The sequence below is a fragment of the Chenopodium quinoa genome, unplaced genomic scaffold, assembly GCF_001683475.1.
Source record: "Chenopodium quinoa cultivar QQ74 unplaced genomic scaffold, ASM168347v1, whole genome shotgun sequence".
NCBI classification, from domain to species: Eukaryota; Viridiplantae; Streptophyta; class Magnoliopsida; order Caryophyllales; family Amaranthaceae; genus Chenopodium; species Chenopodium quinoa.
In genome coordinates, this window is record NW_018742393.1 from 1,994,481 (window position 1) to 2,011,400 (window position 16,920).

A 16,920-nucleotide genomic window follows, 5' to 3' on the forward strand; every position below is an offset into this window, starting at 1 on the left:
CCTATAAATAGGCTTTGTTAATATCATAATACTAGGTGGAAAATGGAAACCACTAATGCATCTTTTGAGATCACATGGATGATGATCCATTAGCTATGCTAATAGTGATTTTGGGGCATTTAATTTGTTAGCTCAAAAAATAAAAAATAACATCTACTCGTATCAAGCAATATGTCAAATCTGTAATTTGTAAACCAACTCACCATTAGTTATAAAACGAGCATGAAATGTCTTGCTATTATAGCCTTACTTAAGTAATTTCGATAATTAAAAAACATGAAACGTGAATTTTTTTGATTTTCTGATATAAGGTTATAATTAAGAATAACGTTCTCTAATTGTTTCCTCTAAAAAGTGATAAGAATGATAAAGGGTTGCACTGAGCCATTGACCTCCAAATTTTAAAATTAGGAATGTTGGCAAAAAATGAGTTGGGTTTTTGGGCTTGGATCCCTCAGTGTTATTTTTTCTTTCAAGCCCACTAAATTGTTTGGCCCAATATCTGACCTCTTATATCAGGCCCAGTTATTTGGCCTCAAGTCTACCGGAATTGCAATGCATTATGTTCTAAACCCAACAATTTAACCCTTTTTTTTTTTTGGGCAATGAAAAAATTTCTATTATACCCCTTAATCAAATAGTGAAATAACAGTTGACATTTTAATAGCTTGATGATGCCAATGACAATTGATGCTTACATAACACAATTTGTGTTTGTTACAATGTAAGAATTTGTTGAAGAGACTGTCAAAGATGAGATCACATAGCAGCCTAGCAAATGATATGAAGCTTTATCGCATACAATTGTAGAATCCAGAGTGTAATTATCCATGCTGCAATAAGCAATATAGCACCATTAAAACCACGAAATTCTAATTCTCTATCAATTATTATTGAATACTTTTTTCCAAACAGGAATTTTCTCTTAGAATATAGTATGTTCATGTAATATATACTTCGTATAATCATGTTGTGTTATGTTTTTGCTTACCTTACAAGCATGTACATTATCAGACCCACAAAGCAGCTCTCCATTTAACATGTCTAGGGCATCAAAAGCACCCCCTCCCTCACTTCTCTGCAAAAACATATACGTAGTATTCATTAGCATCATCTAATCCAGTACGCGTTGTAGTATGTTACATGCCAAATACAGGAGTACTGTCCTTAGCACTATATAGGTTGTTAGTCTCTGTGCAATACGTGACTTATAACTAACTTCAGTGAGTAAAGTACATTATACAACAAATTTAGGGGCGTATGTACCTTGTAATAATCAACAGCAACGAAATTAGCCCATCTCTTTCCAGCAACATCATGGCATGTATGAAGCATTTTGATCAAATTCGCGGAATTGTCAACACAAGAAAGGTCCCTCAAGGGCACAGACCTAAAAAAGTTAACTAGAACAAGAGACTTGGTTGTAACATCAAGAGCTGATGATTCTGCCCTGTTTGTGCAATTTCCTGCTTTCATTCCACCGTCTCCATCTGCAATAAAAATTTTAACCACACATTAAAACAACCCTTTATTTTATTTTTTTTGTTTAGGACATTTTATAACAGTTTTAGTCAGCTAAATTCATATTCAATCAGGAAAAAAAAGAAGAACTAAAAATCAGTTTTACTTAATAAAAATCAAGTTAAACAATAATACGATTTACCAAAAAAAAAAGAGAAGAGAGGCTGTTTACATTGATTTTCGACCATATAATTCCATTGATACGCGATGCCTTCACTAGCTTCCTTAGATTTCATAGAAGTAAACACAAGTAGCCTTTGGTTTTTCGCTACCATGTCACTAACTAATGGCCAATCTTGGCCTTGTTTTGGCATCCTTGAAGTAGGAAACCAGTACTTTATTAACCCCGCCTTTGTAAATACGTTGGTTAACCCCTTGGGTGCCTTAACATAGTCCTCCAATATCAAGGTCACAATCTCTGTTGGGTTGGAAGATAAGAAAGATTCAATCTCTTTCAAAGTATCAATTGCTGGTTCCTGATAGATGTATTTAGACTTAACAAACCTTGATTCTTAAAATGAATTGAATTATGTAGTGCTAAAATTACAGGATCAATTCGAATTTATAATAATAATGGTTTATGATCAGATTGAAACATCCATACGACCATACACCAACTTATGCATATGCCACTAGTACGTAGGTGTGAAACTACTTATAGCCTTATAGGCAGATACATCATGTCATATCCTTAATCATGATGAATTAAGACCACGTGTTGAGATATTGTTGATTTTGGCATTTTACATCATTATGTAAATGTTAATGCTACTAAAAAAATATTTGAATTTGGATGAAATTAACTTACAAAAGCAGTATAATCATAGCATTTTCCTCCAAACGAATGGCACAACCATACATCTCCATTGAAGTCAGATGTATCAAGCATCAAGGCTCGAACTCCATTCTACACATAATTAGAAATGAAATAATGTTAATTAGTAGTCGAGTTGAGCAAAATAAACGTAACGTTACAATTGCACAAAAGACATTTAAGCGAAAACAATAAGTAAACAAACTCTTACTTGTAGCTGTTGAGTGATGCTATCTTCTTGATTTGAAAAGGTGATTCGAGGAACTTTGGTATGAGATTGTTCTCCACCAATAGCAAAAGCGTTATGTGTTGTCAAGAATGCGTATTTGTTGAAAGGTAGAGAATTGTTCTACATTCGACGAAAACAAAGTGGAAACTATTGATTGGTCGAAGAGTTACCGATAAAAACATAAAATACTACGTAGCTATTACTTTATCTATATACAAATTAGTGATTACAAAGTACGAAGTAGAGTTGATCATCATTCGACGATCCCCAAATAGATACATCCATGAAAAAGTAGGCCAATTTATTCATTCTTCAAACTCAAACTTATCATGTGACTACAAATACAGACGATACAGTTGATACATTAAAGTACTTGACGAAACTTCATTCGACAAAGACTTAACTACGTCACGCATTAAACCTGTAAGGATGGGATAGATTCAATTCTGCAGCAATTCTAATTTTTTTCATATTCAACTCGATTAGCTAATTACAAGCATATATCACCCATTTCATCATATATACCATACCGATAAATCTAATACAGACTACAGAGTATTAATTTTGCGGAAGTACTGTAAATTGAACCAGCCGTAGTGTGTATATTGGTGAATTCGTGCAAACATGTAAAATTAGAATTAAACGTATAACTGTATAAGTGAATATGTTACACCACAAATAAAATTTGAATTAAGAAGTACAACATTATAATCATGTGAATTAATTAAATTAGTCCATCACTTTCTAACCGCGCATATTAAACAAATTAAAATTGAGATTAAGATTTTGTAATACCAGGAGTTTGAATTGATCGGTGGTGGTACTTCTAAAGCAGCTCAGCCCTTTAAATCCTGCTATACAATCGAAGCACCGGAACCCTTCTTCACATTTCCCACAGAAATCAACTTCCATTAAATCCTGTGAATTCTACTAAAAAAAAAATCATTAATCACGAATTGTAATGATATCTTCTGATTAAAGTTTAATAAAAGAGTAATTTGATAAGATAAAGAATTGAAAACAAACCTTGCATTCACCATTGGAGCAAGAAAATGACAGCAGAAAAGAAGACTGAAGACAGAGTAGGAAAATGTACGGAAGAAATTTATTAAGAGACATAATGTTTGATTAATAAAAAGGTGAAAATAGAATTGGTGAATTATATAAGTAATGAAGCATAAAAGTAGTGATATGGTACAATGAACATATTGTTTTTATCCTTTTTTGATTTACATAAGCTTAATACTACAAAAAAGTATAACGAGAATACGGCATTTATGGCAGTATAATGGGGTGTGGTGGTTGAATTTTGGCTCTTCATGGAAATGAATCAAATTTTGAAATTTTCAGGAATCCTTTTTGTCCATGCATCCATTTTTATTTTTCATTGATGAGTATTTTATTTGTACAGAGTAATTTAGATTACGCATAAATTTTAGGGCTTAATCAAAAATTTGAATTTTTGAATTATTGTGTCTATGATTATGGGTATGTTCTTTTCGCCTTACCTAAAATTGTCAATAAAATCGAGTAGTGTATGTATCCAATTTATACTAGCGATAATTATTTTTGGCCTATTTCAGAATGTTGTTGCATTGGTTATTTGGTTGTCAAGAGATGTAAAAGATGATTACAATCACCAGGGTTTTGGTGCCAAGAATCCTTTATTGGGTTATCAAACTCAAACTCAAACTCAAATCCCACCATTCATTTATTTACCAAGTTATCATACCATTGTTGAGTACAGAGAACAAACACATAGTATAGGCAAAGAAATTAAATATGGTTGAGTGTAATATATATGCACATAAAAACTTGACGGGATGAGCTGTTCCACTAGACATTGGAAAAGAGCGAAAGATAAGACAATGTCAACATAAAGAAGATAATGTCAACTATAAGATTGAAAAGTTAATTTCATTAATCCAATAAAGATAATATTTTAGAGACAAGAAAGGAGTTCTATAGATTATTGAGCTTCCGACCACCGGTCCACCGTTGTCTATGCTTAACAACTATAAAGTACTCCGTATGTTAGTATGTAGGTATATTGCTAAGTACTGGAAATTTAAGATAAGCTCAACAATGAAAAGAGGGTGATCAACAAGTGGAAGTTGACTTGGAAAAATACATGATTCGATTAGTCCACTTTTATTTAATTAGTTAAACCATATTGTTTATACTTTATCACCAACTGATTAGTGATTAGTGATTGTTATAATATGAGGATAAGTATATCCAATCTCATTTGACAGTTCACATTGTACTTTTAGCTTATCAATTTAATATTCTAGAGATAAATGTGTTGCTGACTAATTATTTTGCGATTTGATTAAAGCATGAGATTGTTTACAAAGGTGCATTACATACATTTTACGTACACTTGTTTCGCAACCAAAATATACAAGGGGTGACTTTTACATAAATTTTGCTTCTTATTTGAAGGCTTGAAATTTTTGCTAATTGGCTTCCTCACTTTAGCTCAATTAGTTTTTTTAAGACACTCTATTGCCAATTTTTAAACTTTACAACAGTCGTAATCCAAAAAAAAATGGACTATTTAACGTTGAACATCTTCCAATTATTACAAAATAAAAGAAAATTACTGTACAGTATTTTGTTTTCAGATTTTTCAATATTAGCTAGCTAGGTTTGATTAGGAAAATATCATTTGTGATATAGTATATATCCATATCAGATCAATTTAGATATGATCTGATTTGCTAGATAATATATTTAATTAGAAAATTTTGATATTATATATTATAAGGTTTATGAAACATAATATAGTTTCCTAACTATCAAGATTTGCTGAGATGTATAGACTTGGTTGATTATTGATTCATAAGAACAAACTTTGCATTTCTGTAACCATACTACTTTATTAATACAAATATAATCCAAAGTTCCAAACCCAAACAATTACTACTCAATAATATAATGATCTCATATATAGTTTAACAACTTTGAAACAAATTAAAACTATTATTCAAATACTTTGTACTACATTAAAATCAAATAAAACAATATAGCTAGTGAAATTATTCTTTTCCGGTGTTGGAGAAAAAATGGTTGATAGTAGGCATAACTTCGGGAGAACGAGTCCTTAAGAACTTGCGAAAGCCATGCTCTGCATATTTCTCTCCTTCCTCGTAGTTTTCCAGCACTGCTGTTGTTCTATGAGCTTTGTTGATTCTATCATATGAAATAATAACCAATCAATGTTTCTAATTTTTTTAAAAAATAAGGTGAAAAATATTAGATTTAAATTATTAAATGGATTATTCTGTGTATTTAGATTATTTTGTTAATTACCTGACATCAGGGTTTAGTAGCACATTCCTTGTTAGCTGAAATATGCACATACCGGTGACATATGACATTGCTGCTATTAGTGGATATACCTGTAAAATTATACAAAGTACGTTGTAATTACGTACTAATCAGAAATTGTTTATAGTTAATGAAAATATTTTGCTGATTAAAATTTTATACACATTCTGTCTCTGTATTTGACTTTTTATGGTTTTTGTGAAAAATCGTGACCATTAATATATTTAATCACGTAATTATAATCATAAAATATAACTCTTTTCTTTTGAAAATACACATAAAAAACATATAAATACTCACTCTAAAGTTTATAAAATAGCAATTAATTTAGAAGGGAGGGATCGAGCTAATAAAAAAACAAATTAAAGGCGCTCACAAAATAGAATCAATAAATCATACGACATATACTATATACGATAGATTAACTTAAAAAATTAATGGATTAAATCTCATTCATCATTTACTTATAATGACGCTTTACCGAAAAGAGGAAAAATAAACTTACATCGGGCTTGATCCAACGTCCCATTTCGGGTTTTTTTTTTTGACAATAAATTGAGCTTGAAGGACGAACTTTTAAATGATTTTACCTCTTTGGTATAGAGTACTTGGGATATAAGTCAATTAGTTATTTGTGTATTTATGTATAAAAATTACGCGTAGAATTATGTATATATAGTGCACAGAAAACTTCATTTTAAATTCTGTGGGCTGAATAAATCATATATGAACTGTAATTAAATCTCAAAGAATAATACGCGCGTCTACGTAATTTTTTTAAAACCAGGTGCTTGAGCCTCTTGTATTGTATATGGGGTCAAACAAATGACCAAAATAACCTAGAATTTACTTCTTGGTCAAGTCTTCAGCCCATATATCTTCCATCTCAGCCCTCTCCTATGATATGGATAATTAAATGTACAAAATTGACTACTACCTCGTTGACTAAAATATTATTATTTTAATCTACAAAATTGACTAAAATGAGACTAAAATAAATTCGAAAAATTAGCATTTCTAGAACTATACGAGTATAAAAATCCAATAATTAATACAAACAAATTATGACTATTTTTTTTCCCCCCGAGAAGTTTAACTAATAAATAGACCGACATCTTACTTGAAAGAGTCGGAAATCCAACAGGAAAAATCCTCATTAATCCACCATTATTAGGCTGACAATGAAAATTGACCTCTAATTTATAATCTTACGTAGTTAACATCTTAGTTAACTTATTTAATTCTATGATAGAAAAATGTAAGTACGTACAAAGTCCAAAACAAATTCAACAACATTATTATAACCTTGTTCTCAATTAACTTATTTAATTTTAAAATGAAAATAATATGAGTATATTTGTATTTAACAATTACAGGTACCACAATGGCGCCAGTTTATTCTATAACAATTTACCTTTACCTACATGATTCCCATAGGATCGAGTATATGTATAGGAGGAATAAATGTTATCATGACAATATTTTGAAACACATGGCCTTTCTCGATGTCCAAGTTTTCACTCGCTTATCCTCAAAGTAAGCTTTAGGCAATCAAGCATTATATTTGTTTCTCTCAATCTCAATCAATTTTCATCTTTAGGTTTCCTAGAACTTCATATATAAAAAAGTTAAATATTAAGATGCATGCTAAAATCCACTTAAATAAGTTAATAAAACTCTACAAAGCTCTAAGGTTAAGACATCATTATCTAGCTTGGAGGGTGACACATTACATTTTCCTAAACTATATATAATGTGAAAATTCCAATATCGTGGGGAAAAAAAAATCTCATGATAGGAAATATAGCAAGCTAAGTAACTTTAGTTATAACATCTCTATCATTATTAGCTTTGCTGACTTTAATTACTAAATTCATCTAGAGGCAACCAAGTTTCAGCTCACTACAGGTTGGGTATTATATTGTTGAGTTTTTGACACTCAAACACTCAGCTTTTTACACTGCATAACTGCATAAGTACCCTGAAAAAAAAATGTACAGCAATATGACACATTAGTAATGGGATTTTGAGATGTCTAGCGGGCATTTAGAATCTTTTGTAGCAACTCTTGAGAGTCTTGATTAAAAAATAATGTAGGTCCGAAGTGGTTATGTGGTTGAACTAAACTCATTCTCGGGGATTTAGAGACTTATTAATAGGCTTATTATGATTCTAAACCATCTTTTATGATCGTGGGAGATGCCACACATCATGATCGTGGGAGATGCCACACATCCACTTTAATTAGTTACAGATTTTTTTTTTTTCCAAAATTGATTGTATATGAGAAATTTCAACTTTTTCGAAAGGCTAGAGGTCAAGACGATTCTCACAATCCCATTAAGAATCTAGAAGGCCACTTGGGTGTTGAAATCCTCTATTTTGCCTCTTAATTTTCAAGTTCTGTGGTTATTGATTTAAGGTCAATACAGGCTTTTATGTGACCAATTAGCTAGTAGGTGTATATGGCTATCTAATTGAATATATGACTTACTAGAAAATCAACACTATCTTATCACTTATACGCTTTATCACCACCACAGTAATATATTATACTATACTTACGGGCTTACCTTGTGTCAATATACATAGTGTGTGACTGTCTCAAAATTATTTATTGTTAAATTTGTAAATATTTTCTGAAGTTACTATTTTAACAAAAATATTTTAGCACCTCCATCACAATACCCATAAGTTAGTGTAAGGCCATTTCACCCAAGCATGAAAAAAAAATCTTAAGATAATGATTATATTATTAAGTCTTTGCTCTAAAAAAAAAAAAATTATTAAGTCAGTGTCGCGAACTCATTTGTTGAACCATCAAGTCATTATCACAAGAAAAAAGAACCAATGAACCACCATACAACAAACTTACAAACATAAATATGATTAATTAACACCAAAATCTGGTAATAATCTTAGCTTTATAGTAGCTTAATATATATTGCATGGTTTGCTTAATTGGTCTTTTGTTAGTAGATCCCACTCTCACCGTTAAAAGGAATGTATGAAGAAGAACCTTGCTTAAAAGACACGAGATCTAAGTATTAAGATGAGTGTACCACAAAATTAATCCTAACATTTTTTGGACATTATATAAAGTCCTTCTTCAACAACCAGTTGGTAGTAAAGCTTTAAGCTTACCTTGCATTAAAAGTGATACAAAGAAAAACAAACAAACTACTACTACTGTTACACATTCCACATTTTCGATCATCAAATTTTGTTTACATTCGTATAGTAGTTTTTGTTTTAGAATTTTAGATCTTAGGCAAAGAGTCGAGGAACTCGAAATCGTTATATATTCAAGAACGATTGATGATCAAAGAAGCTATATAAATCACATTTTTGACAAGACCATTGTTTTTTAGAGCTGCATATATATACAGAAATGAGGAGTCTTATTATAGCATTTTGCCTTGTGACATTTCTGTCTTATGCAGGTTAGTCTATGTTTTAAATTTTATTCATTTTTTCTAACTTATTATAGTGTTTTGGGCTAATAGTAGTAAATTTATGTGTTATTCTTGGATGTAGCTGCATATGATCCCTTGGATCCAAATGGGAATATAACAATCAAATGGGATGTTATGTCATGGACCCCTGATGGTTATGTGGTAAGTATTATCATTTTATTACTATACTTAAATACTAATGTTTATATTATTATCATGTTTTAATCAATGTATGTTTTTTTTTTAAAAAAAAAAAAATCAACAACTAGATAAATAAAATGACTTTTTGTTTAGGATATATACTCTCTTGGTTTCAAAATTTTAGATGCACAATTTCTCAAGGATAGTCTTTAGTTGTTTATTTTCTTCAAATATACGAGATCTATCATCTATTGCAGGCATACTCTATAACTATTAGTCATATTACGACTTTAGAATGTAGCCACCTTTAAGTTCGAAACACACGATTGCCTATTTCCATAAGTATTAATTCACTTGATTCATTAATAAAAAATCTAGTCTAGGTTTTTTAAAATTCAAACTTATACTAACCAAAAAAATTATATTGCATGAAAAAAATGCAGGCAACGGTAACAATAAACAATTTCCAAATGTACCGCCACATAGGCAATCCAGGGTGGCAATTGGGTTGGACATGGGCCAAAAAAGAGGTAATATGGTCCATGGTAGGAGCCCAAACAACCCAACAAGGAGACTGTTCCAAATTCAAAGGGAACATTCCTCATTGTTGTGAAAAAACCCCAACAGTTGTGGACCTTTTACCAGGGGTACCCTACAATCAACAGATTGCCAATTGTTGTAAGGCTGGTGTCCTTAATGCGTGGGGCCAGGACAAAGATGGGTCAGTTTCTCAGTTTCAGATTAGTGTTGGGCAGGCTGGTACTACTAATAAGACTGTTAAGTTGCCCAAGAATTTTACCATGTTGGGCCCAGGCCCAGGTTATACTTGTGGGCCTGCTAAGGTTGTTCCTTCTACTAATTTCTTGAGTACGGATCGGCGTCGTAAAACTCAGGCATTGAGTAAGTTTAACTCTTATCTCTTGGTTTTTACTTTTGTTTATTTTTGTGTTGCTTTGTAAGTTGATTAATGAATAATGATTAGATTATCACTAATTTTAAGCTTGCATGGTTAGTTTTGGGTTGGATCCTCCTCATTTCCTATTTTTATGATTAGACGCGTAAGCATTAATCCTTTTATAAATTACCATCATGATCATGCATACTTGACCGTTAACCTGAGATAATTACCTATACGCCTATACTCTGTTTTATTTTATCCTATGCACAAGCAAAGATTCAAGTGTCCGGTACAAATACAAATTAGGAATTTCGGCCTAATTTTGCATTCACACTAGTTTCAATTGTGATTACTACCCCCGTTTAATATTCATATGGTCAAAATAAAATAACTTTGACCAAATTATTATGAGTTGTACAATAGAAATAAATTAGCAAGTGAGATCTTATTAATTGCTCCTTATGTATTATAAATTTCCCATATATCAACTTTTTATAATGTATACTTATACATACTCGAAAATATTTATGAAAAAAAAATGTTCATTAGAGACCGTACAAATGCAAAATTAATCGAATTTTCAGAAATGAAGGGAGTAAAATGAAAGCTCGATATAATAATTAAAGAAAAGTTTTTATTTTATTTTTATTTGTTATTTTAATCTGCTAATATTAGTTAGAAAGTCATATTTTTGGACTAAATATAAATATTGTTAGTTTGGTTAGTCACATCTAATTCTGAAAATAACAGGTTAACAAATACGAAATATGAATTTACCTAGATTAATTGTTTAATTGAATGTTTGATGCAGTGACATGGAACGTGACCTGCACCTACTCACAGTTTCTGGCGAGGAAATACCCATCTTGCTGCGTCTCCATGTCAACTTTCTACAATGAAACTATCACCCCATGTCCTACTTGCGCCTGTGGATGTGAACATAAGAAAAATTGTGTCAAGTAAGAATTTTTCAAAATAAACTTTGCGTAAAGTCTGTTCGTCTAATTGGAATCAATTTAGGTGATACGAATATACGATCCTGTTTAAGTCCGGTTTAACTTGTAGTATAATAACCATACATAATGTATTCAGATTGAGTTGTTTTGGATTGGATTGGATTGGATTAAATCGAGTTGTTATTCCACTAGTCCACTACCACTAGTGTTTTCTAAATTCTGACTCAAAATTGTTCACTACAGGAGTGATTCAAAAATTCTGAGTCCCACAAAAGTGAATTCGCGGAGGAAAGAAAGCTCCTCATTGCTTCACTGCACCCATCACATGTGCCCAGTTCGGGTGCACTGGCATGTTAAGGTTAACTACAAAGACTATTGGCGCGTTAAGGTTAGCATCACCAACTTCAATTATCGAACAAACTACAGCCAATGGACTCTTGTTGCTCAGCACCCTAACCTGAACAAGGTTACTGAAGTCTTCAGCTTCAACTATAAACCTCTTGTTCCCTTTGGATCGATAAGTAAGTTTCTGACAATGGTTCTGATAGCTTCAGACCACAAATCATATACTTCTGAATTTCTTTGACAGTTATCTGAAATTTATCGCAGATGATACTGGGATGTTTTACGGGCAAAAGTTCTATAACGATCTTCTGATGGAAGCCGGACCATTAGGTAATGTACAGTCTGAAGTCCTAATGCAGAAAGATGAGAACACTTTCACCTTCAGGCAAGGATGGGCATTCCCTAGGAAAGTTTACTTCAACGGAGATGAATGCAGGCTTCCTGCACCTGATACATACCCTTTCTTGCCAAATTCAGGACTTAAACCATCAGTCTCAGTTTTCACGATGATTTTGTCATTTGTCCTGCTAATCTTCAGCTGTGGCATATTTTCTCAATTTTGAGCATTGTAATAGTTGACATAAAAATATCAGATGGGGAAATATATTTCCAGAATACGAGTAGTATTGGAAAATCAGGCATAGAAAATTCATTTCTCGTTTTGAACAAGGATCTGAATTCTGCAATATGTAAAGCATCTGGTACATGCTAATTTTGAGCAATGATAACATGATGGGAAGTATAAGTTAGAATTAAGTTCCATTGTGTGGTAGGCAATTTTTGTAACAACTGTAAGTTTTTTGTAATACAAGAAATATACAGAAAAGGATGATTAATACATTAATAAACCCGAGAATTACAAAAGAATGAAAACCAATTGGCAATGAATGCACCAACCTAATCATCAGACAAATAGCAAGCAGACTACACCCCTGAAGGGTGATCGTGCAGCTGATCTTCAACAGGCCTCCCACTCAGTCTTCAAAGCCAAGTATTGAAATAAAAATCCATTCCGAATTTCCATGTTATATCTACGTGCTCCGAGAAAAAGGTCAAGACTCTTAAGCATGAGTATATAAGAATGCCAGGGTTGATAATAATGTCAATGTTGTAGTTAATAGAGAGATATATGGCCGAGGACTGGCATTTGGCAACCATGGGTAGGTATCAGGAGGTGGCATGACACAATTGTCACCATTGAAGTAGATCCTGCGAGGGAAAGCCCAACCCTTTTCGAAAGTAAAAGTAGACTTGTCTTTTTGAAAGAGTAATTCAGACTGAACATTGCCTAATGGACCAGCTTGCATAAGAAAATCGTTATAGAACTTAATTCCCCATAGCATAGCAGTATCATCTATACAGCAATAACAACAAATCAATTATTTCTGGAGAGAAACCAAACTAATCAAGATATGGAAAAAACCAGAAAAGCAACTACTATTCCTCAACATGCAAATAATGAGCACAATTTTATTTCACTATTATGGAGGATAGAAAAACTTACTTATACTCGAGTAAGGAGTTAGTGGTTGGTAACTGAAGCTGAAACTTTCGGTCAAATTGTCAAAGTTAGGATGTTGCACAACCAAGTTCCAGTTTGAGTAATTCATCCTATAGTTAAAGTTTGTAATTGTAACTTTCACTCGCCAATATTCTTTGTAGTTAGTTTTGACATGCCAGTGAATCCGAACTGGACACATATGGCTAGTGCATTGAACCAGAGGTGGCAAGATACTGTTTTTGTTCGATTGTGCAGGAGAAACAACTGAAGCCAAATATGGGTTGTTCGGTCTGTCATAAAAAGAGAATGACAAATTTTAATATTTTCACTAGAGAAAGCACCAAGAAGAGTTTGTAAAGCAAATAAAAAGCTTACTCTACGCAGCTTCCTGGGTTGGAGGCATTGTTCTGACAGCCACAGCTGCATGTTGGGCAAGATATTATAGTATCGTTGTAGAAGGATGAAAGAGATACACAGCACGTGGGAGTTTTCTGGGAAAGGAACTGAGAATACATACATGTCACATTCCATGTCACTGCAACACAGTTTCAGCAAAGAAATCAGTAAATTGAACCATAACATTAAATGGCACATAAAAGATCATCATAAATGGCATTGATCAAGGATCCTTCTGGTTGACAATTTTTTATCTCTTTTCAAAATTGTGAAACCAATAGGACTTAAAATTATTCTTCGTATATGATGCATATCTGAAAACACGACACAATATGCAGTATTTATAATTGTAAGTCCCAATTAACTTACTTAAAGCTTGAGTGGATCTCCTCCCATCTTGGGATTTGAATTTGCTGGGTTTAACAATCTTTCCCGGTCCACAAGTGTAACCAGGTCCAGGTGCCTTTAGGGTGAAATTCTTTGGCACTTTGACTGTTTTGTTAGTGGTGCCTGCTTGTCCCACACTAATCTGAAATGAACTAATCGCAGTTGGAGGATCTTGCACCCATGAACTCAGCACTCCTCCCCTACAGCAGTTAGCAGCTTGCTGGTTGTAAGGAGTCCCAGGCATCAAGTCTACAATGGTTGGATCCTTCTTACAGCAATGTGGAATATTGCCCTTAAATTTTGAACAGTCCCCTTGCTCTGTTGCTTGGCCTCCCAACATATTCCAAATAACCTCCTTTTTCGCCCAAGTCCATCCAAGTTGCCACCCGGGTGCTTGAATGTGGCGGTACTTCTGGAAGTTGTAGAGTGTAACCACAGCCTAAGAATCCAATCAGAGGAGAAAGACTGTTAAGAAGCTATTTGCCAAAGATTTTACAAAACAGAAAGACTTATACTAAGTGACAAAATGTAATACTTCATACATAATCTTTAGGATCTGGTTCATGGCAGTGCTAAACAGGTATCAAAGAAACATGAAAATGAATAAACATCAGGTACATAAGCTATCATTTCATATAAGAAATGGACACCGGATTAGCAACACAATGATCCTGTTGCTAGGTATGATAAATAGACAATATGCTCAAGATTCCACGCTTCAAACCAAGGACACGGTGTTGGAAGAAAAGACAGCACCATATGTCTTTGCTTCTTAAATGTACACAAATATACAACGCCCCAATCAAGAAAGAATTACTTACAACATAACCATCAGGAGTCCAATTTATGATATCCCACTTGATGGTAATGTTCCCATTTGGATCGAGAGGATCGTATGCTCCTGAAAATAACCAAAAACAAATTCATCAAGCTTCGTCTTAAAATCCTCTTGTTGCGAAACAAAAGCAATTAGTGACAGGAACATGTAGAGCACATCTTACTGACATTTATGATATTCACAGTTCTCAGTAGAAAACAATGAAAGTTCCCACAGGGAAAGAATGCAATTCAAGTACTCCGTACCTTCAATGTTTTTCACAACTCTATTCATATACACCACCCATTTACTAAAAAACCATACTAAAAATCCCCGATTCCCTGTAATGCAATTCAAGTACTCCGTACCTTAAATGTTTTTCACAACTCTATTCATATACACCACCCATTTACTAAAAAACCATACTAAAAATCCCCGATTCCCTGTTTCCGTGCAACCTAGGTGCTCATATGGTTGCAATTTTTTCACAGTAACAACATGAGAACCTTGATCCCACTCTGATTGTGACCATGGGACGGCTACATGAACCAAGATTTTACCTCCTATGGTCATCCATGTAAATCCGGAAATTTTTTAGATTTTCAAAATTCACAAATCACTAACCTAAGTTGGAACCTATATTGCACATTTGCACACATAATCTGATTATCATAACAAGCTCACTCATGTACGAGTAAATGACAAAGTGGCAAATAAAAGTACTATAAACAAAATGTCATGATGGTTGAGGAATTATACAGGATATTACCAAATGGGCAAAGACAAAACAATAATAATCAGGGCAAATATTTCAGTTTTCTGATACAATCCATTTCAGACAGTATTTCTTGATATTTATATAGTATTTAGGAAAGCATTTCCAATTTACAGAATTATTTTGTAAGACGTAATTTCATGAAGCTACTGTAACGTTACATGACCCAAAACCAACCAAATTAAAAAGATATAAACAGGGTAAATTCCAGCAACAACTAATTAAAAAGAGTAGCAACATAAAACAAACGATTACGGAGTACTTCGTATATGTTTATAATACTAACAAAAAATCAACAACACAACATTCCCATTTTAGTTTTAAAATAACTTTTTGGGGAATTTCAGGAAAAAAAAAAAACAAATTGCAAATGAAATTAAAAATAGTCATCAAATTCTCAAACTTTAGAATTGCAAATTCTTGATCAAACAAAATGGGTAAAACCCAAACGTTAAAAATCTTTAAGTTCATTCATAATTATTATTTTTTTTTTTTTTGGGAATTTCAGGCAAAAAGATAATAATTACAAATGAAATTAAAAATAACCATTAAAGTCACAAACTTTAGAGCTAGAAATTCTTGATCATACAAAATGGGTAAAACCAAATGTCATAAAAATATCGAATTCATTCAAATTGATCAGCAAATAACCATTAAAGACTCAAACTTGAGAAACCCAGAATCAAAATCAGTGGAAAAAAAAGAGAGAGAAGGAAAGCTTACCTGTAAGTGTAGAGGTAGAGCAACAGAAGAAGATGAAAAAACACAAATTGCGAAATGAAAAGAAACCCATTTTGCAGAAAATAACCAGGAATTGAATTGAGAGAAGAGAGAGAAATTATGAAAAGAGAAAATGAGTGGTGTGGACTATGGAGGCTCAAAATTGGACTTCCAGTAGCTTCTGAAGTTCACGTGCCAAATCATTTGAGAAATAGTGGGATGAGAAGAAAGAATTTGCACTAATTATGAACTACTAGTTATATAAAATTATAAATATTCTTGGTTGAACTTTTTTTTGTTTGAGCATTGAATTTTAGAATGTGTGTCTCATCCTTGGTAATGAAAATGACAATAAGAGAGCGTGTTGTTATTTGAAGTTTTAATAATGACTTGAGCATGGCCCATGGTATGTTTAATGATAGATTCTAGACTTCTAGTGGGATGTCTTTTGGATTTTGGTTGTTTTTTCTTTTTGTGAATAGGGGTGGCTTTATTTTACAATTCTACGTCTTATATTTTACTAGTTTTGTTTCATATTAAGTTGATAATTTTTATATAGATTGTTGGAGTAGTTAATACAAAATATATTACTCCGTAAATTTTATTAATAAACACCTATCAATTGGTTTGAG

The 16,920-nt window shown here is 32.6% G+C and overlaps 4 protein-coding genes across 4 annotated transcripts; 1 reads left to right on the forward strand and 3 right to left on the reverse strand.

The window, feature by feature from the left end:
- Window positions 1-535: 535 nt before the first annotated feature.
- LOC110701588 (PI-PLC X domain-containing protein At5g67130-like) lies at window positions 536-3,708 on the reverse strand. Its single transcript, XM_021879223.1, has 8 exons — window positions 3,591-3,708; window positions 3,360-3,491; window positions 2,547-2,684; window positions 2,330-2,428; window positions 1,694-1,997; window positions 1,267-1,490; window positions 992-1,078; window positions 536-833 (listed from the first exon to the last, which is right to left on the reverse strand). The coding sequence occupies exons 1-8, from the start codon at window positions 3,681-3,683 to the stop codon at window positions 825-827; spliced, it is 1,086 nt and encodes a 361-aa protein (XP_021734915.1). The 5' UTR covers window positions 3,684-3,708; the 3' UTR covers window positions 536-824.
- A 1,781-nt stretch (window positions 3,709-5,489) lies between these two features.
- LOC110701600 lies at window positions 5,490-6,621 on the reverse strand. Its single transcript, XM_021879232.1, has 3 exons — window positions 6,403-6,621; window positions 5,880-5,968; window positions 5,490-5,759 (listed from the first exon to the last, which is right to left on the reverse strand). Exons 1-3 carry the CDS (start codon window positions 6,424-6,426, stop codon window positions 5,606-5,608), a joined length of 267 nt encoding a protein of 88 aa, XP_021734924.1. The 5' UTR covers window positions 6,427-6,621; the 3' UTR covers window positions 5,490-5,605.
- Window positions 6,622-8,502: 1,881 nt separating this feature from the next.
- LOC110703581 (COBRA-like protein 4) lies at window positions 8,503-12,448 on the forward strand. The gene is made up of 6 exons (XM_021881365.1): window positions 8,503-9,340; window positions 9,435-9,514; window positions 9,937-10,393; window positions 11,203-11,350; window positions 11,591-11,868; window positions 11,957-12,448. The coding sequence occupies exons 1-6, from the start codon at window positions 9,289-9,291 to the stop codon at window positions 12,253-12,255; spliced, it is 1,314 nt and encodes a 437-aa protein (XP_021737057.1). The 5' UTR covers window positions 8,503-9,288; the 3' UTR covers window positions 12,256-12,448.
- On the reverse strand, window positions 12,433-16,912 carry LOC110703572 (COBRA-like protein 1). Its single transcript, XM_021881354.1, has 6 exons — window positions 16,292-16,912; window positions 14,798-14,877; window positions 13,959-14,415; window positions 13,569-13,728; window positions 13,197-13,483; window positions 12,433-13,046 (listed from the first exon to the last, which is right to left on the reverse strand). Exons 1-6 carry the CDS (start codon window positions 16,359-16,361, stop codon window positions 12,754-12,756), a joined length of 1,347 nt encoding a protein of 448 aa, XP_021737046.1. The 5' UTR covers window positions 16,362-16,912; the 3' UTR covers window positions 12,433-12,753.
- Between the last annotated feature and the right edge of the window lie 8 nt (window positions 16,913-16,920).